This window comes from Oncorhynchus nerka, linkage group LG4 (genome assembly GCF_034236695.1).
Source record: "Oncorhynchus nerka isolate Pitt River linkage group LG4, Oner_Uvic_2.0, whole genome shotgun sequence".
Lineage (NCBI taxonomy): Eukaryota > Metazoa > Chordata > Actinopteri > Salmoniformes > Salmonidae > Oncorhynchus > Oncorhynchus nerka.
The window spans coordinates 35,469,216-35,491,827 of record NC_088399.1 but is presented as its reverse complement, the minus strand read 5'-3'; the positions used below and the strand labels follow the sequence as shown (position 1 = coordinate 35,491,827).

At 40.8% G+C, this 22,612-nt stretch overlaps 1 protein-coding gene across 1 annotated transcript in view; it reads left to right on the top strand.

The window, feature by feature from the left end:
- Positions 1-768: 768 nt before the first annotated feature.
- The window catches only part of LOC135571396 (astrotactin-2-like), a 64,235-nt gene continuing 42,391 nt past the window's right edge, over positions 769-22,612 (top strand). The window contains exon 1 of the mRNA XM_065017484.1: positions 769-1,129. Coding sequence (XP_064873556.1) covers positions 796-1,129 — 334 coding nt within the window. The 5' untranslated portion in view covers positions 769-795. The remainder of the gene's footprint in view (positions 1,130-22,612) is intronic.

The following is a 22,612-nucleotide window of genomic DNA, read 5'->3' as shown; positions in this document are numbered from 1 at the left end:
TTATCTTTAGGCTCAAGTGTGTGCACTCAATAAAGACCCCCGAATGTCATGGTGTAATTCCCACTCTGAGCAGTAGACTATCCTTTCTCCACCCTTACTGTAGTTGAAGTCGGGGATGGACTGGCCATCTGGCATTTGCCCAGCTGGTCCATTTTCAGCAAAGTGGGTGCGTTTGTGCAAACTGATCATATCCGGTCCTCAAGCAAACAAATGGGCCGGTGTGTTAGAAATGCCATGGCCGATTGATGGTCCCAGTCCGCCACTGGTTGAAGTGCATTCACAGACAGACACATGACAAAATAGACAGCCTAGCAAAATAGAAGTGACATTTGTCAATCCATCACAAACATAAAATGCTATTTCCCACATGCAAAACCCTTTGTAATTATAAAATGAATGCACCTACACGAAAAATCGAACTTTACCATCAAAACATACATTATAACTTCATAACAGTCGTGGAGACTCGACTTCCATTGGTTGCCTCGAAAAGCATATCCTTGATTGCGTGAAAAAGCTGTTTCAAGACAAATGTATTCCCTATTTCTTTCATTTCATATCTATGGTGAGGTCGCACAGAACCTTATATCCGCATTATGAGAAATGATGTGTATACATCAACACAGAAGGAAGCAAGTTGGAGAAAAAAAAGTATTAGGCTACAGATCTGACTACACCTGTGCTGCCGCCTCCTGGACAGACATGACTACCGAGCGCGTGCAGTGGCTGTAGTATAAACGAACAAGCAGTTTAAGTGCCGCACTCAAAGCTAGAGAACCGCGCATTGGGAGCGGGATGGCAGGGAGAGTAAAGCACCACGTCCTCCTCCTCATGGGGCTCTTGCTGACAGGGACCGCTACAGTCCGGGGAAGCAGAGTGGGAGCGATGCTTGATGAGGAGAGGGAGAAGGAAAACGACGCAGAGAGCCCGTGTGAAGTTAAAACCGTTACCGTTTCTACCCTGCCTGTACTCCGCGAGAATGAGTTCAGTTTCACCGGCGGTGGCTCGGGGAGCGTGGCCGGAGGAGGAGGGGAGTCCCGACTCCTTTTATTCGTTAGAACAGACCTACCTGGACGAATTTCCGTTATGGATGATCTTGACAACACCGCTCTCCCATACTTCACACTGGGTAAGAACATTATAATCTTACTGCCTCTTTACTGTCCCCCAATCCATCACTGGCTTTACAATGGTTGCTCGTAGGGACCACTAACATATGCCTGACCGGTGGTATAGACTATATTTACTGAATTACAATAATTGTTTTCGTACATTCAAAATGTAAATACTTATTCTACACAGTGAAGTGTCATCTGAAAATGATGGCAGTTTAATGTTAACAACATGATAGCCCAAGTAGAGGTGTGTTGGCCAATCAACGGGAAGAGCCACTGTGCCATATCTATCTGGTACAGGGAGTAAAACAGAGTTGGAAACTTATATATGTATCTAAACACCACTCATGTAATGAAAACGCAAGAATGAACTCGACACCATTAGTACATGGCTCTCTCACTCACCGCGCGCACATACACACACCAATTGGGTCATTTTTGTGTACTATGACAAATTATGACTGTAAGTGACATGCATAGCCTTAAGTATTAGGCAGTGAGGGAATGCATAGATTGCAATTTAGCTGTGCAAATCTGCATGAAATTGGTATTTTGTATTTTTATGAACACATTTTTCATAGCAGAAGACTAGGACATGTGCAGCATTGAAGGAAGTTAGATTAAGAAATGCATAATAATGTAAGCTTGCTACAGTGTCGTAATTTTCTCATTGCAAATTGCAAGGTTTAGGCCAGGGCCCACATATGAGGTTGACTCTGCCTTGCATTGATTGAGTAGTGTTTATTTGTGTCCCTTAGAAAAATATCTTTATAAGCACAGCAGTGGGCCACAGCTGTCAATCTTCAAATAACATACACACAGTTAATCCTATATGAAAAACAAGGTTTTGGCTTTCCACACCTCCTGCCCATGAATATAATATATGCGCATGTGTTTACCCATGTGGTTCTGTAATTGAATACCAAATGCCTTAGAAGAACTAAGGGGCTTCAGTGATTGGACAGTGACTGTCGACCGTAGGCCTGTGTTATTGTAATGTGATAGTAAACAGCATGACTGTTTTATATTCACATTCAGAGGTAGTAGTCATCTGTGTGTGGGTCAACAGACTGTGTCAAACTAGTTGATATGTACAACCATATATACATTCCCTGAGTATGAATCATATAGACCCCATGGCAATCGAACAATGCATTGCCTGTTGTGACTATGCACAACACCTGACTAATATAGTAACCCGCACATGTTGTGGAACCCATCTCTCGCTCTCTCTCTCTCTATGTTTCTCTCTCTGTCGGTCTGTCTCTCTGTGTCTCACTTTATCTCTCTCTCAGCCCAGCAGCATTGAGACTGCAGACTAAACAGACTGCAGGGTCTGGAGCATATGCTTGTAAATCACTTTCTTTTCTCATTAAGGACACGCGTCGACTCTTGAGTTAGGACTCTCTGTCCTTCCATTCAGCCAGCCAGCAAATTTGCTGTGCTCGCGCCATGACTGCTCTTTGTGTAGGGGGTGGGGATGGATTTAATCAGGTCTTGATTTAGATTAGTGCCTTCCGAAAGTATTCATACCATTTCTTATTCCACATTTTGTTGTGTTACAGCCTGAATTCAAAGTGAATTAAAAAATATAATAATATTCCCACCCATCTGCACACAATACCCCATAATGATAAAGTGAAAATATGCTATTTTTTGTTTTTGCAAATTTATTGAAAATTAAATACAGAAATATCTAATCTACGTAAGTATTCACATCCCTGATCAGTACATGTTAAAATCCGCATTGAAGTGCTAGCTGTGCCACTAGAGATTCTGGGTTTGAGTCAAGGCTCTGTTAACCCATTGGGCAGTGCACAATTGGCCCAGTGTCGCTCGGGTTAGGGGAGGGCTTGGCCAGCAGGGATGTCCTAGTCCCATCGTGCACTAGTGACACCTGTGGGGGGCTGGTTGCAGTGCACGCTGACACAGTCACCAGGTACACAGTGTTTCCTCTGAAATATTGGTGCGGCTGGCTTCCGGGTCTTGTGGGCAGTGCGGCTTGGTTGGGTTGTGTTTCGGAGAACACACGGCTCTCAACCTTTGCCAGTCCGAATGGGAGTTGCAGCGATGAGACAAGACTGTAGCTACCAATTGGGGAGAAAAAGGGGTAAAAAAAGAAGCACCTTTGGCAGCGATTACAGCTGTGAGTCTTTCTGGTTAAGTCTCTAAGACCTTTGCACACAATATTTGCACATTATTCTTTTTTACAGTTCTTCAAGCTCTGTCAAGTTGGTTGTTGATTATTTCTAGACAGCCATTTTATTCCATTTTAAATTCAGACTGTAACACAACAAAATGTGAAAAAAGTCAAGGGGTGTGAATGCTTTCTGAATGCATTGTAGAAGATCATTCACTGGGCAGCCTGGCTGGGTAGCGGTCAGACGTCAAGCACCACAGCATGCACTGAGGGATTTTCTGGCGTCATCAGAAGCCTTACCGGGTCAGTCAAAGGGGGCTCCAAGGTTATTTGTTGTGAATGGGGGGGGGGGGAGATATGGTAAGGTATCAGAATATTATTTTTGATGATATATTGTATCGTCTTGACAATATCACAATAATTTTTTTTGCTCGTTTTTTGTACCTGCACCAAAAACTCCCGTATTTTCCCTTCATAGCTTGTTTTCCATATAAAAAATAAAAATTGTGCAAATTAGTATGACTGATCAAAACTCGGTTTCTCATGGCTCCCTCGTATCCCGCTGCAGCAGACATGTAGTGAGCAATTTGTTTGTTACACCGAATTATAATTAAATCACAATTATCGAATGACAATACATATAGAATTGTGAGAAGCGCAATACAGATCATATCTGCACCTTAGTATCGTGATGATCTTGTATTGTGAGATCCCTGGAAATTCCCAGACGTACAGTTGAAGTCGAAAGTTTACAAACACTTAGGTTGGAGTCATTAAAACTCGTTTTTCAACCACTCCACAAATTTCATGTTAACAAACTATAGTTTTGGCAAGTCGGTTAGGACATTTACTTTGTGCATGACACAAGTAATTTTTCCAACAATCGTTTACAGACAAATTATTTCACTTATAATTCACTGTATCGCCAGAGAATGTAACGTTCGTCGTTGGGAGAAAGAGAGGAGGACCAAGGTGCAGCGTTGTAATTATTCATATTCTCTTTTAATGAACACGTATACTCAAACAAAACATGAGAACGAAACGTAAACAGTCCTGAACGGTGAAATACAAACACAGAACAGAAAATAAACACCCACGAAACACAAGTGGGAAAAGGCTACCTAAGTATGATTCTCAATCAGAGACAACAAACGACACCTGCCTCTGATTGAGAACCATACCAGGCCAAACGCAAAAACACAACATAGAAAACGGAACATAGACAACCCACCCAACTCACACCATGACCAAACTAAAACAAAGACATAACAAAGGAACTAAGGTCAGAACGTGACAGAGATTAACGTACTTTGGTGGGAAAAGAGCAAATAAATCCCAGAACAACCGTAAAGGACCTCTGAAGATGCTGGAGGAAACAGGTACAAAAGTATCTATATCCACAGTAAAACGAGTCTCCTATATCGGCATAACCTGAAAGGCCGCTCAGCAAGGAAGAAGACACTGCTCCAAAACCGCCATAAAAAAGACAGACAACGGTTTGCAACTGCACATGGGGACAAATATCATACTTTTTGGAGAAATGTCCTCTGGTCTGATGAAACAAAAATAGAACTGTTTGGGCATAATGACCATCGTTATGTTTGGAGGAAAAAGGGGGAGGCTTGCAAGCCGAAGAACACCATCCCAACCGTGAAGCACGGGGGTGGCAGCATCATGTTGTGGGGGTGCTTTGCTAAAGGAGGGACTGGTGCACTTCACAAAATAGATGGCTTCATGAGGAAGGAAAATTATGTGGATATATTGAAGCAACATCTCAAGACATCAGTCAAGAAGTTAAAGCTTGGTCGCAAATGGGTCTTCTAAATGGACAATGACCCCAAGCATACTTCCAACAAAGTCAAGGTATTGGAGTGGCCATCACAAAGCCCTGACCTCAATCCTATAGAAAATGTGTGGGCAGAACTGAAAATGTGTGTGAACAAGGAGGCCTACAATCCTGACTCAGTTACACCAGCTCTGTCAGGAGGAATGGGCCACAATTCACCCAACTTATTATGGAAAGCTTGTGGAAGGCTACCCGAAACATTTGACCCAAGTTAAAAATTTGAAGGCATTGCTACCAAATACTGATTGAGTGTATGTAAACTTCTGACCCACAGGCAATGTGATGAAAGAAATGAAAGCTGAAATAAATAATTCTCTCTACTATTGTGACATTTCACATTCTTAAAATAACGTAGTGATCCTAACTGACCTAAAACAGGGAATTTTTGCTAAGATTAAATGTCAGGAATTGTGAAAAACAGAGTCTAAATGTACTTGGCTAAGGTGTATGTAAACTTCCGACTTCAACTGTAGTTATTTGTAGGAAATGGATAGTAGCTGTATCCAAACTGGCAGTTGATATCCACTTACACGACAGTATGTCCTTGTTGTGGTTTATTTTTTTAAGTAAAGGGCACCTCAGTATGACAGTATTGACAAGTTAACATGAAGATAGATAGCCATACAGTATAGTGATATTATGTGTCAATATGGACTTTTTTCTCCAAGTAATGGTAGTACTACTGACAGTGTATGTGGTGGTATTCCTGACAGTATGTATGCCATGAGGCCATCATATTGTACTCTGTGTTTTTATTCTAAGTAGTGTAGTCTACTGTAATAGTAGCTGACATGTTCCTGATGCTCCCAACAATATAGCTGGCATATTTGTTTGATTTCTGATTGAGCAATAAAGCAAATAGAGGGGATTAAAGGGAAACATTAACTATGAAATCAGAATGACTTGGTGGGAGGGAATCCCACACTATCCCATCAGTATTTTTTTCCGTATCTGTTTTCCCTCTCCTTTCTTACATAACGACAAAATGTTGATGCCCCAGGATGATACCAAGACTTAGGCCTTACTGCACACACGCTAACACATTATGAAAACACAGACGGACACATCTCCCTTTATTCAAAAGCAGAATAGTGAGACTCCACTCGGCTCCCTCAGTTCCCATCTCTGCATTTTAATTTGTGAATGAAGTATGGTGGTCACAGGTAGGCTGGAGGGGGAGTGTTTCACTGACCAGTCTTTCAGATGCTCGCCCCTCTGGCCACAGCGCCCAGTCTTGATTTATTACCATGAATGTCATTGAGAATGGATGAGCATAGAAAGCACAGAAGGAAAAGGACGCAGAGGAATCCTTTCCCCCCCATTTTTCTCTTTCCCATTTTTGTGCATCATTTGAAAGCAGGGCGACACACCAGAGGTATTTCATATGCAGTGGCCACTGCTCTGCTCTGTGTTGGCATCTGCAAGATGGTGCATTTTGTTATGCCTTAGTGTTTTTGGTTAGATCTGTGTGTGGTTGTGTTTGTGTATGCAGTTTTAAGTTTCCTGTTTAAAATTAAAGGCTATAAATAATGCACCTTATAAACTTCTTACTGGCAAATCCAGATGATGAATTTGACAGATTTTAGAGCTACTTGGGCTCAAAGGAAATCACTTTGTTCAGTACTGTACATGGCTGATTTTGAAACACCTCATTACCGACTAACCTTATAAAGCACTGAGGCACCTAGTGGAAGACCAACAGTTCAAATTCAATTCTCCTTTATCTTTTCTGACATCTACACTGTTTCCTTTCTAGCACTTCTCATGTTTCTGTATATCATATTATCACTCTATTGGCTTGTCCTCGCGAACCCTTCCCCATCTCTCTCTCTCACTCACTCACTCACTCACTCACTCACTCACTCACTCACTCACTCACTCACTCACTCACTCACTCACTCACTCACTCACTCACTCACTCACTCACTCACTCACTCACTCACTCACTCACTCACTCACTCACTCACTCACTCACTCACTCACTCACTCACTCACTCACTCACTCACTCGCTCAAACCTGTCTGGCAGATAGGGGATTGAAAGCAACTGTGGAGAGTAAGGGGAGGGGAAAAAATAAATAGAAAAAGCAAGTTGGCTCCAGTGGAGAGGTACATACCCTGTGGCCCAGAGTGCTGTACTCACGGCGGTACGTCTCAATCACACGTCAGGGTTTGAGCTGCATACTGCTGGGGGAGCAGGGAGGGGTGTTGAGAGTGCAGGTGGGGTCAGGGTACACTGTGGAGCTAAGATGGGAGTCTGGAAGCCTCCTGTCATAAAGGACCTGGATCTGTCATGAGTCCCTGGATTTGTTCCATTGTGGGTTTGTGATCAGAATTTTCTCCGTCTGTTGCTTGGTGTTACTCATTGTCTATGACGATAAGAAAATATGTTAAACAGTACGGCAATGTCATATGTCAGTCAAATGATTAGCATTGCTTAACAATGACATCACCTCTCAGCCCTGAGGGTATAGTTGCCTGAGGTGTTGCATTTGTAGGCCGTCAAGTTCTATCGGGTCTTCTTCAGTTGTGTGTAACCTCTGGTCGGGTATTCTCACTACAGCTAAGATACATTCTCATTTTCAGTATTGACTATCACTCTTAGTAAAAGCATTTTTTAAAGAAAGCCATACCGTTATTATTAGCAAAAGCCTCTTTGTTCCACAAGAATTCAGAGATTGTTTCTCACCTTGCCAAACATCCAGTCATTGTGAGTGAACACAGGAAAGGTTGAGGGTGTTTTTGACTAATCAGTGTCAAGGCTCAAGCTCATAGTTAATGTGCCAATTTAACCAGGCTGCAACGGGCTAAGTGATGGCTTCAGCCGTGGAATCGGGAAGGAATTGTGGTCAGCGACCCATGATGATTGCATCTCTCCTCAGCATGACTTGTGTTAGTAATGGAGTGTGTTACAGGAAGCACCGCTCGCTCATGTCGCTGTCAAGTTGTGGTTGTTGTTCAAATCTGGAATCAGCTGGTTCTTTTGGCTATGTTGCAGGGTTTACATTAATTGTGCCATCTTATCCCATGTTAGTAGTAGTGTTGCTTTTCAAATGTTGTATTGTACTGTTCGTTCCTTTGTCCTTCCATCCAAAATGCATCTCAATGGATCAATCATTTATGTGGCAATCAGGTATTTGTCGGATGTCAATAATAGTGTGGGGTTCGTTCCTTGTCAATCATTGGCTCATTGGTGAAATTAGCATTCAGACTATATCTTTAATTAAATCAATCAAAAACCTTTATTAATGCAATTGCAAACAGAAGTTGACAACAGGAACATAGCATGCATGTTTCCGAGTAAGTTCTGCAAAATAGTAAAGGGTCCAAGTTATTTTATTAAGCCCGAAGTTCAGCCTTAGTGATGTCACTGCCTACGTCATTACCTTCTACTCACGAGACCAAGCCCATGCATACACAACTATACAAACAAGAGTTTCAGTGTTATCTAAAGGCTCAGCAGTAAATGTCCACTCCCCAAGTTGATTTATAGTGGAATGTCTGACTAGTCTCTTATCTCGTTCACTCCTTTGCAGAGTTCTGTCTCACAGTCACACATTTCTCAGACCGTTTCTTTATAAGAGGTAGACTAGAAAAGACTGTGGAATAATATTAAACCTTTATAATGAATATAACTATCTATATATCTATATCTGTAGTCTAGGACCCTATACATGTAAGGAGGGAGGGGTCTTATAACTCTTCCCCTTCTATTAATACAACATAAGCATAATCAACTATTATAATACATCAAACATTTGGTACAGCCCCTATCATGACCCCAAGGTGAACCCAACAATAGCTTCACATGAGCATAGCTTAAAGGGCGAATCCGCCACTTTTCAACCTCATTCATTATCTTCAGCACCAAACCAGTGTCTACATATGCGAAAATGGTGTTTCTATGATGTGGTTAAAAACACATGAGAAGAAAGGTCTTTAAAATATGCTTCTGTGACATCATAGGGCATGATTAAAAAGTTATAACCTTTGATGTCATCGGTTAGAACTTTTTAACTTCATTTTTTTTTCTATGTAGAAAGGTGACATTTTCACATAATGTAGACACTGGTATTGTCCTGGAGATAATGAAAATGCTGTTTGAAGATCTGACTAGAGAAAAACAAATGAATCGTTGTGCAAATGGGATAAAATTGCTAGCTATTTCTGCATTTAGATTTTGGCATGACATTTGTTTCAAAATACTGCTTGGTGTGACTGAGGCCAGAATTCAATAGTAACACATTGAGATATGGCGTAGGAGTAGAGAAGACTTTGTTCCCCATCCTCACCAGTCAGTTGCTGTGTAGCTAACACCTTCTTCCACAACCACTCATAGGGCTATATGACTGTCAGAGGAGATGTCATTGACACTCGGCTCACAATTAAAGATAGGCTATAGCTTGAGACGTGTCGAACTAATGACAGGTTGCCTGGTTACTAATCAAGTACCATTCTGTCAATCTGTATTCCACAGAGGCTCTTCTCTGTTTTTGCTCTGAAAGCTTCCAGAGGTTCAGTGACAACCCCAGTGATGGAGCCAGTAGAGGTCATCTTGCCGTCTTCACCTATCTCATCTTTGTTTGGTGTCAGTTGAAACCAGGGGTCCACACTCTTGTCATGACATCAACAGAAAAATAAAGTGCCAGCCAATCTTGCTTCCTCTCTGGCCGGATGAGCCCAATACTGACAGTCAGCCCTTTGATAGATTTCTGTTGGGCTTTGTTGCCGTGGTTATCATATAATATAGTGCCGCTATCCCGCTGTAACTGACTCCCTCCAAGCCCCTCAGTTACACGCTTCTGTCTTTATGGCCAACTTTAACATTCAGTGTAAGGGGATTGAATATCTCAGATGATTTAGCTTTATCTCTTCTTAGTCTGGATCCTTGTCAGAAACAGGAGGAGTGGTACGTCAATCAATCAAATGTATTTATAAAGCCCTTCTTACATCAGCTGATGTCACAAAGTGCTGTACAGAAACCCAGCTTAAAACCCCAAACAGCAAGCAATGCAGGTATAGAAGCACGGTGGCTAGGAAAAACTCCCTAGAAAGGCCAGAACCTAGGAAGAAACCTAGAGAGGAACCAGGTTATGAGGGGTGGCCAGTCCGCTAAATAATTCACCAAAGATGTATAAATGTTCTACACATATACTTTAAAGAGCTGTGCAGTCTGTGGGAAGTAAATGTATATTAACATGACACTGATTTATACAAGTTATTATGTTTAGTTAATCCGCTTGCTCTTTGGTCTGCTCTGGTGTCCCCTGCCACTTAATAAAAAGTAGACTTCCTAATGGATGCCCTCTTAAAATAAAATCATTTTTACAATAGAAGCCAAAGGATAAGGACATGGTGTGGAGTAGAGGGGGGAAAGGGGTGTGCTAGGCTGAATTCTGTCACTTTGCATTAAGAGGCTGTAGAGTGTTCCTCCTCGAACAAAACACTATTTGGATAACATGTTGAATAATTGAATAGTTTCAATGATGCTTGTACTGTGGTTTGGGTTTCCTCTAAAGTACTATCACTTCTGCAATGACAATTTGATTTGGGATATGACAAAAGAGGCTGCTTTTGAGATAACAAAAGACAAAGCTGAGTGACAGGCAGAGAGTAGTACGGAGGGGGGTTGCGGGTTTCAGAACTTAAAAGGATAAAAGAGAATGAAAATGCAACAAACAGTAAAAACAGAGAATTAACAGGACCTCATTTCATTACTGGGTATATTGTATAAATGAATACCAATATGTGGCTTCTACGCAAAGTCATCCAACTCCCAAGGTAGAATTTGATAAACCATGGCACAGATTGAAGCCTGCACTTGAAATGTACTATTAAAACCACTGGCTTTTCCTCCATTGATGCCATTTGACAGGTTATTGTTTTCCTATCCCTATTCCTATTGTACTAGGCACATTTTATTTCTGTCAATATCAGTCCGCGGCAGGCAGATTGAATTTTCAGTTCTCTGCAGTGTGGAATAATGATATGCGCATGACGGTGTCAGGTGATTGAGTTGTAACTAAGTCAACTTAACTTGTGTCTGCTCTCCTCTTCTCCTGTGCCATATACCCGATGCTCTGGCATGTTGTTAAAAACCCAACTGGTTATGCTGGGGGTAGTCTTTCTCCTAGTAGTCCTTCTATAGCTGACATGAGGCCTGTCTTACATGATAAACTGACAATAAACGACCAGGGCCCCCGCTTTAACACATCTATCCAGCCCTGGCAGGGGAAGCGGGTACCTCTGCTAGTCTGCAGATGTCCCTCCGTACCCTTGCTGATCCCCGGCCTGCCATGTTTCCTGTGCCACTCTGCCTGGGAGTCGGATGCTTTCAAACATCGGCGTTGTTTTCACACGCCGTCGTCAAAACCTACTTCTTATAACAAGCAGAGAATGCCACTATTTATTTAAAAAAAAATGTTTTGCTTATTCTACTCTCATCTAAGGACATACATTTTCTGTTGCTGCAAAAAAAATTGTATTTTGTTCCGTATGAGTATTTTTTTGCTTGTCGGTTAAGTAGGTTTAATTTCTCTGAAAAGCCAATGGCACCAGGAAAAGAAGGCCAATTCAATTGTTCAGGATTAGGAGAAAAGGAGAAATGAAAGTGAAATAGAAAATATTGCTTTGCAAAAAGCATTACAAGCGTTACATAACACCTTTTTTTAGATGATAATTTGGCCCTTTGCAATTACATATAGATTCCCAGTTAGTTCTTTCTCCCTTTTGATAATTCAGCTTCAATACATTTTTTTCAGTAAAGCCCAATACGTTTCCAGCATCCAATATTTTCATCGTTTATTTTTGTCTTAGACGATAATAATCTTAATCCTTTTGATACATTTATTTTCTCTAGACAACCAAGTAATCATGAATAAACAACATCAATATCAGATAGAGCCTACACAGTATTAGTATACCATCAGCTTCACCACACCATAAGTACGGACAGCTAGCTAGACAATGTCTAATGTTGGAAGAAGAGTGGGTTTCTACCAGGATCAAAGGCACAGTGGAATCAATGGTCTCTCGGTGGCTGACTCACTCAGTTGGACTGTCATCTCCATCTTCAGCATCAAAGCAAAATGAAATCCAAACGGCCAGCAAACGTCCTCCTCCGGGCTACCAGGCCCCGGTCGCTACAACACGGCCAGGATTAAACACCGTGCATCACTCTGTTTTTGGGCTCCAGTTGTTCTCCAGCTTATCCGAAGGTGACCTCTACCTCTAGCCTGAGTCTTTTTTAGCTACACTTCCTCCTTCTTTCATTTTAATCTGCAGAGAGAAGGCGTGCTGTATACCAGAGTAGAAGAATGATTCAGGGAGACCAAGCATATTTTAAAGCAAGGTGCCTGCTTGACTCTTAGTTTTTTATATTTTGCTGTAGTATGTGTGTAAAGTAATTGCAAAAATGAAATTGTTCAACTTTATTACAAATTGTATTTACTATTTTCATTATTTAAACATGTGGTAACATTAGAAATGGACTTTTAGACAAGCACAGAATCGAAATCTAAAGTGTGATTCATAATTGAATTTGACCATTGTCTTGGCTTAGATACATTATCACTCCGGTAAATATAAAGAACCTGATAATTTGATTCCCTACATAATTCCCTTTAGGTTACACCTTGGAGTGCCGCCACCACAACACATTCTCCCTATGATCACGGATCCCACAGATGCTCCTGAAAATTTTATCTATGCTTATGTATTTGTTCAGATATACCCTGACCTACCTCATCAGTTTCTGTCATTTAAAAAAAAACACAGAGAACAAAGGATAGCTACAAGACATGCAATTAGATTCACATCAGCCTTCATTTCACACCTTGGAGTGAAAACGGAGCCATGTCGTGAGGTACCGAGGTGTTTAGGAAAGTTCACAACTTTCAATGCGTTTTAACAGGGACATTTTACAGAGTCCCATTTCTATTTCCCCCCTCACAATATGTTTCTGTGAGATCCCATCTTAGCTGTAATTCAGCACAGCCAAAAACTACTGCAATGAGTCCCACCAAACATGCACTTCTGGTAAGCCTTGAGGGACATTGGGAGTTGGACCCCACACACTTATACACTATCTCTAATTCAGTCTCATTAGTATGCTATAAACTCTCTCACTTTCTCTATCTTTTCCATTCTGAAGCTTACACACACACACACACACACACACACACACACACACACACACACACACACACGCACACCCGCACACACACACACACTCCCAGTGTGAGTTTGACAGGTATTGTGTATATCTGCTCTGGATTAGTTGGGATCTTGCACTAATTATCCTGTAGAAGAAGTGTTCTAGTGCAAAGCTATATAATACCCAGGTCCTGTAGGTCCCACGTGTTTAGAGTGGGCTAAGAGCCGTGTCAAGGTGAGCGACGGTTACGTGCATAGCATGAATTTACAGCTCTGTGTGTGTGTGTGTGCGTGTGTGTGTGTGTGTGTGTGTGTGTGTGTGTGTGGGTGTGTGTGTGTGTGTGTGTGTCGCCGAGGTTAAGAATACAGGTCGGTGATAGAAACGGCTTGTCCCTCATCACCACTCGACACAACAGAATGCTTGATGTTTTATTTTATTTTATTTGTGAGTATTATGTGTACAGCGAAGGTTAAATCCTCTTGATGGAGGCTATACACAATCACAGTGGAAATTGTCAAGCATGTGTAGTTGAAATTGAGTAAAATTATGATTTTGTGTAATAACTAATACATTCTGTGTTGATGCAACCACATGCATGCGCTTGGGTAGCAAAAAAATAAACCAATGTGTCTCCATCTGGCTTGGCATTTTACCCAATATAAATCATGGAGAAAGAAATATGATCTGCAGTATTCAGCATGCTTTGCAAAGACACCCTTCATTTGGTTGGCAGAACGTTGCTCTCCAACAGGAACAGGTTGCCAACAGAGCTAAATTAAACAGTGATTTCGTGCTTCTCTCTCCCTGAATTGCCAGTTTGCAAAGTGTTTTGGCCTAGTTGTGGTGTCGTTGTGACCACTGGCTATTTGGATTCTGTCGTCCTAACAGCTATCTGTATGTATTAAAATCCCCATGGTGAGAACAGCTGTGTCTTTGATGGTGAGGAGGAAAGTGTTCATCTCCCAATCCCACTGCCAGAGGGGCTTATGCTGAAGTACTGCCGCTTTAACTAGCCATCTCCCCGCAGAGTCAACTTTTTTTTATTTGTGTCATTGTATTTATTGTAACACAATATTTGTTTTTAGCAAGAACGTCCTCACCTTTGATGTTGCGAATAACAATACGGAGACAAACAAATATTTCTGTTAAAATGGAGGTGAATCATAATTTCAGTTATAATGAGTTGATGTGAGTCAGTCAAGCATTCGGTTTACAGAACATCACGGCATCCAAGGCAACTTGGCAGGTTCTCATTTAAAATAATAATAATATTTCCCCCCTCACACACGCAAAACCCTACCCGTGGCGAGTCGAACTGAAGCCAAAGCCGAGCTGTGTGGTAATCGCGTCATGTGCCACTTAGGCATGCAATCAAACAGTGACCCGGGGCCATGAACAAGAGCTGGAGCAGCCATGATCAGGAAGTAGCAGCCTTCTCATGCAGAATTCACCACACTCCAATTACCATTCAGGTGAAAAGAAGGAGTGAAGACGGAAGGAATATTAATGACTTGCTGCTCTGATTCCTAGCTTCTATGGAACATAATGCTAGTGGCATCAACAGGCAGCAGAGAGCAATTTGGTCTGATTGCTGTTAAACATGAAGGCTAGCTAGTGGACACAATCAAGCACTAAATTAATTTGCATTTCATTTGGTTGGGTTATTTGCATCTTGGTTTAATGAGGAAGTAGTGGAAATGTGGAAGCTGTTAGCAAGTTGCAATGACGGGCCGACATCTTCATGTGGATTGTCCTCTCTGACCGTAGAGATCCTATTAAATTCTAATTCCTACTTCTTTGTTTCTGACAGCCGTGACATTAAGCTGATATTATTATATTATTATTTATATTATTATACTGACACAAACAATGGCAATATAGTGATAATGGAAATGCACTCATATGCAGGAATGAAAATACTTTATATAAATAACTAACTAAAATATGTATTTTTTTTTTAAATCTTGTTGGGAAATTATTTTGAAAGATACTTATTGTAAAAACACTTCCCAGCGTAGCATACCTTGAATACACAACATAACTTTATCTGTAGCCCATATGAGCCCAAATTAGCTTTGTAACATTGAACGTGCACCAGTCAGCAAATTTCCCCAGGATTAGTATGCTATTTGCTAAGGATCCCCTTTCATACCTAACAGGATTGTAAGCCGATCCAGAGCTTCCTCAATGTCCTGTTAGCCCACGTTCTTTTTTTTCTCCCATTCATAATCTCCTGTAACATTATTTTATGTGCTTTGAATTAAAAAGGCTGGGTGTAGCATGAGTGCGATTTTGAATTAGGGTACAGTAAGAATGATCATTTGTTTAAGCCTGGACTTCAAGGATACAGAGATACCATGGAAATAGGAGCTGATGGAGGGCTGTCAAATAAAGTGTTTCCATATCCTTTCAGATGTTGATGAAAGCTTGACTAAAGTCAAGTTGTTGCCAAATAGAACATCTCTGAATCCTTTAGCTTTAATCTCAATATCCTTATTTCCAAGACCCTTACTTTATTGAGCCATTAGCTGACAGTAATACACACACACTTGATAAGAACCCAAACAAACAGAAACAAGCTGTATATTGTAGCTCTTTTCACAGGTGGTTGCACACCATGCACAGTGCCTTCTCCACATCAGCACCCAGCAAACGTGTGAGCGCTCTTCCTTAACATGAACAAGTGCAAATGCACTTTTAACTCCATAATAGCGATTGCTCAACGAACATAATTAATGAAACAATTCAAAATGGCAGTCCTAACCAACTGGACACACCACTTGGGGATCCATAATAAAAGTTAGTTGAATTCCCAATGTGTTATCACTAAGATTCAACCATCTAAAAGCACAACCAAATTCCATTGGAAAAACAAACAGTCTGATTGTGGTTTAGTTGTCACCCAAATGTCTATTACTGTGCTTTCAACCATTTTAAAAGCACAGCAAAGTTCAAATGGGAATACTATGTCAGATATTTTATTTCATTTATACAACAGATTGTGTTATCGCTGTGCTTCATCTAATAGCAGAACCAAATGACCGGGATTGCAGTTGAGACTCTACATTAAAAGCACATGGTGGAATTGATCCTTGCCGTTCGAGATTCTGCGCAGATTATTACAGCAACTGTGAAGATCTCCACAGACCTGCGATGACCTATGCATGCTATCTTGAACATGCACACTTTACATGATTACATAGGAAAACATTTATAGTTACTAACCTCAACATGTGGCCATAGATGTTAATACATTTAAGGTTGAATGTTACATTAGTTTGTAAAATTTGCCTTATTTTTTTGGTTATTTATAGAGGCTACAGAAAGTATTCACACCACTTGCTTTTTTTCACATTTTGTTGTGTTACATCCTACACACAATACCGCACAATGTAAAAATGAAAATGTCACATAATAAGTTGCATGGACTTACTCTGTAATAGTGTTAAACATTAATTTTTAATAACTATCTCATCTCTGTACTCTACACATACAATTATCTGTAAGATCCCTCAGTCAAGCAGTGAATTTCAACACAGATTCAACCACAGAGACACAGAGACACAGAGACACAGAGATCTCGCAAAGAAGGGCACCTATTGGTAAAAAAAAAAGAAAAAGCAGACATTGAATATCCCTTTAAGCATAGTGAAGTTATTCATTACAATTTGTATGATGTACAGGCATCTTTCCTAACTCAGTTGCAGGAGAGGAAGGTAACCGCTCAGGGATTTCACCTCGAGGCCAATGGTGACTTTAAAAGAGTTACAGAGTTTAATGGCTGTGATAGTAGAAAACAACTGAGGATGGGTCAACGACATCGTAGTTACTCCATAATACTAACTGATTGAGTGAAAATAAGGAAGCCTATACAGAATAAAAAATATTCAAAAACATAGTTGAAGTCGGAAGTTCACATACACTTAGGTTGGAGTTATTAAAATTTGTTTTTCTACAACTCCGCAAATGTCTTGGTTGGGACATCTATTTTGTGCATGACACAAGTAATTTTTCCAACAATTGTTTACGGACAGATTATTTCACTGTATCACAATTTCAGTGGGTCAGAAGTTTACATACATGAAGTTGACTGTGCCTTTTTAAACAGCTTGGAACATTCCAGAAAATTATGTCATGGCTTTGGAAGCTTCTGTTAGGCTAATTGACATCATTTGAGTCGATTGGAGGTGTTCCTGTGGATGTATTTCAAGGCCTATCTTCAAACTCAGTGCCTATTTGCTTGACATCATGGGAAAATCAAAAGAAATCATCCAAGACCTCACAAAAAAAATTGTAGACATCCACAAGTCTGGTTCATCCTTGGGAGCAATTTCCAAACACCTAAAGGTACCATGTTCATCTGTACAAACAATAGTATGCAAGTATAAACACCATGGGACCACGCAGCCATCCTAATGCTCAGGAAGGAGACACGTTCTGTCTCCTAGAGATTAACATACTTTGGTGTGAAAAGTGCAAATCAATCCCAGAACAACAGCAAAGGACCTTCTGAAGATGCTGGAGGAAACGGGTACAAAAGTATCTATATCCACAGTAAAACGAGTCGTATATCTACATAACCTGAAAGGCCGCTCAGCAAGGAGGAAACCACTGCTCCAAAACCACAATAAAAAAGCCAGACTACGGTTTGCAACTGCACATTGGGACATAGATCGCACTTTTTGGAGAAATGTCTTCTGGTCTGATAAAACAAAAATAGAACTGTTTGGCCATAATGATCATCGTTATGTTTGGAGGAAAAAGGGGGAGGCTTGCAAGCCGAAGAATACCATCCCAACCATGAAGGACAGGGGTGGCAGCATCATGTTGTGGGGGTGCTTTGCTAAAGGAGGGACTGGTGCACTTCACAAAATAGATGGCATCATGCAGAAGAAAAAGTATGTGGATATATTGAAGCAACATCTCAAGACATCAGTCAGGATATTAAAGCTTGGTCGCAAATGGGTCTTCCAAATGGACAATGACCCCAAGCATACTTCCAAAGTTGTGGCAAAATGGCTTAAGGACAACAAAGTCAAGGTATTGGAGTGGCCATCACAAAGCCCTGACCTCAATCCTATAGAAAATGTATGGGCAGAACTGACAAAGCGTGTGCGAGCATGGAGGCCTACAAACCTGACTCAGTTACACCAGCTCTGTCAGGAGGAATGGAACAAAATTCACCCACCTTATTGTGGGAAGCTTGTGGAAGGCTACCTGAAACGTTTGACCCAAATGAAACAATTTAAAGGCAAAGCTACCAAATACTAATTGAGTGTTTGGAAACTTCTGACGCACTGGGAATGTGATGAAAGAAATAAAAGCTGAAATAAATCATACTCTACTATTATTCTGACATTTCACATTCTTAAAATGAAGTGGTGATCCTAACTGACCAAAGACAGGGAATTTTTACTAGGATTAAATATCAGGAATTGTGAAAAACTGAATTTAAATGTATTGGGCTGAGGTGTATGTAAACTTCCAACTTCAACTGTACCTAACATGCGGCTGTTCTGTGTTGAGCGGTTAACAAAGACATAGGTATTCCTATAGGCTTAATTTAGATTTATTAATGTATCTTTAGTTGTTCTACAAATGTTGGCTATATGTTTGGAGAAAATATCCTTTCTATTTTATTCCGCTTTTTTCAATTGTATTCTTCATACCATAAAATAATGGCACAGAATATTTACTTAGAATTCTATCACATTTCAGGGAAGACCCAGATGCAGACAATGTCAAAATAACAAAAGTTTATTCCTAGAACAGGGGGCAGACAAAACGACAGCTCAAGGGCAGGCTGAGGTCAGTAATCCAGGGTGGTGTGGCAAGGTACAGAAAGGGCAGGCAGAATGGTCAAAACCGGGACAACTTGAAACGGACAGGAGCAAGGGGAAACCCGGTGGTAGGCTTGACGAACAAATCGAACTGGGAACAGAGAACACAGGTATAAATACACTGGGGATAATTGGGATGATGTGTGACATCTGGAAGGGGGTGGATACGAGCACAAAGACAGGTGAAACAGATCAGTGTGTGACATTTTCTGCTGAATGAACTAGTGTAGCCCACAACCATTTGGAATGAACAGATCAAGACTAATATAAGGACAATTCAGAGTATGCTTCTCTGTTCTTCTGAAATATTTTCATCATATCATGCTTCTTTAGACCTGTCTAAAATAAAAAAAAATGGATGTATTGTGAAGGTGTAGGCTATATTACATGGACTTTTTTTGACTTTTTAAAATGTAGATGTTCCAAGGGTCTCCATCAGTGGCTTGAAGGCTATATGTGGAAGCCAGGAGATGCTAAATGAGTGTTTGTTCATTAACAGTCAATTACCGTGAGACTGGCAGTTATTTGCTTGACAATCACCGGCTGACAATTTTTTGACCACCACACCCCTACATACACACTGTCTGCCATCTGCCCAGTACAGTTGAAACCGGGATCCGTGAAGAGCATACTTCTCCAGCGTGCTATGGTGAGCATTTGCCTACTGAATTCGGTTACGACTCCGAACTGCAGTCAGGTCAAGACCCTGGTGAGGACGACCAGCACGCAGATGAGCTTCCCAGAGATGGTTTCTGACAGTTTGTGCAGACATTCTAGAACTATTAAGCCTGTAGAGAAGAGCATAGTCTTTGATGGGGCAAAGAAGGATAGCAGTGTTCAGTTGGTAGGCTAATTATACTGAGAAACACGATGTCAAGGCAGACCTGAACACGCGCTGATCCAGCACGTCTCCCCTCCTGCTCTTTGAAGTGAGGAAATGATGGAGGTCACCTCTCTTTCTTCATTTCTTTTTCCCACTTGTATTTACCTAGGAGCCATGTTCATGCATACCCTCCCTTCTAACATGAATAGAAATTAGTAAAGGAGTTGGACATTGCACCTGTTTCCACAGATTTGCATTCTTTTTTTATAGAAGGGAATATTTTCAACTTTTTTAACAGGGCTTCTATATTAAAACTTTGCTTCTTCCAACAACAAAAATACCCTATGTATGCTAACTGTATGAGGAAATGATTCCCTTTTGCTGACATGTATATGTACAGTATACAGTATAAACAGCTTTTAAAATGAGAAGACAAAAGTTCTTGCTTATAAAATTTGCTACACTATTTGTCTTTGTCTATTGAAGTGATAGATACCCTTGTGGAGATCACGTCCACTCTGATTCCATCTGCTTTTGATATACATGGTCAACTAATGTGAATTCAATGTGAAATCCCCCCCAAAATGCACCATGTCATTGGATTTAGGTTCAAAGTTGGGTGAAAAAATTACTCAATTTCCTTACATTGATGACTTTTTTCACATCCAATCACTTTTCCACATTGAGTCAACATCATCACATAGAGTTTTTTGTTGTTGAAATGATGTGGAAACGACATTGATTCAACCAATTGTGTCCAGTAGTTCTTGGCATATCCACAGACAACAGCCTGTAACTTTGTGCTCTTTGTCCTTTCTTCAGGGCTGTACTGGGACTGTGGGATCTGTTTCCCCCAATTGTCACACTCCCTTAAGCTTGCACTCTCCTCCAATTTATTTCACCACATATTTTACACCAGAGCTGTGACATGTTGTGGTCTCAAAGATACTGTAGAGTAACAGAGACACAGGGGTACTACTGCAACATGAGCTGTAAAGTAAGAGAGTAGCACACTTATGTAGATTGTTGTTTTATTAATGCAACAGGACGGCCTATCTGCCACCTAGCTCTTTTGTTATAGATCTCTATAGTATTGTTAGTTACAGTACTAATGTCATGTTTCTCATTATTGTTGTTTCAGGGACTGGCACACTACGGTCTTAGGTACTGCTTGGCCCAAGCTTACACAGTGATAAAGAGTTACACTGAGTGTACAAAATATTAGGCACACCTTCCTAATATTGAGTTGCACTGCCTTTTGCTCTCAGAGCAGCCTCAATTTGTTTGAGCATGGACTCTACAAGGTGTCGAAAGCATTCCACATGGATGCTGGCCCATGTTTACTCCATTGCTTCCCCCAGTTGTCTAATTGTCTGGATGTCCTTTGGGTGGTGGACCTTTATACACACGGTACAGATAAAATGCTTCATAAGTCATGTCAGCTGAGAGAAATGATGGACCAATATACAGTACCATACGTTGAGAAACCAAATGACGTTACTTCTTACAATGTAGCTCAAATTTTGGATGCCATGTTGTTGTGCTTGTGTGGAGTGGCTTTTCTGTGACTGACTTGGGTAGGGTGAGCTATCAGGGAAGCCCCCTCTGATAACATCAACACACCCCACAATCTGGAGAAGGACAAATAGCATACAGCATGCTTTGCACTGCAGCCGTGGTGGTGAACTTTCCATCGCAGCTCACTGCTATTAGATGCTAGCTTGTCTTTGTCCCATGTGTGTGAAATCAATCTGGAACTGGGGGTGGTCATGTTTTTTTTCAGGGTGATAAGAGTTGAAGGAAACGTTAGATTGTTTGTTTACATTTCATCCAAAAATTCATGTCATGGTCATTGAAGCTAACCGTTTTGGTTAAGTGAATGGAGCACCGCACATGGTGTGAGAGCCATTAGCAGTCAATACATGAATTCTTATCCTTTTCTATTCTTGCCACTCATACTGTATCTATTCTTCTGGCACAAGGGATAACCGTCCAAGATCCATGATTCAACATTAAGTATGATGGATACATTCCAGTGGAATTCCAGTATTATATCTACTGATCTATTGGGACTTGCAATGATGACTATGATGATGGAGTCAAATCAACGTCAGGCTGTTGCTGCCCATCCGTCACAATAATTGCATTTATATGTCATTATCTCGGCTCGATAATGGAAGTTACTCGCGGTGTGTTTCGGTCTCCCCAGCTGATGTACAGTAATTTAGTTAGAACCAAAGTTCCTTTCTCCCTAGCGAACTGCAAGAGGAGTGCTATGTTTTCTCATCTCTTGTCAAACGTTTCACTTCCTGTACTACTTAATGTTATTTGTCAGTGTATTTATTAAACATGTGTCTTTCGTTTCCAACCTATCAATTCGGTGACAGCAAAAGGTTACATGGCGTAAAGAAGTCACCTCCAAATGGACTGAGATCAAAACATTTTTAAGAACATACATTTTTAGGTTATTGATTTTTTAAACTGAAATTATATGTCTGCAGGAAGAGAGGAGACATGCTGCTTGTTTTTTTTTTTTTTTTTACTTCAGTTCAAAGTCATTCTCAATAACAGTCATAACCTTTGGTGGAGATGATCAGCTAACAGTTTCAGTCAATGCAGCTCTACAACTATTCACTTCAGTGAATTCAAGACCATGTTTTAAGTTGAGATAATTGGACTGAAGGTTGTCTGCAG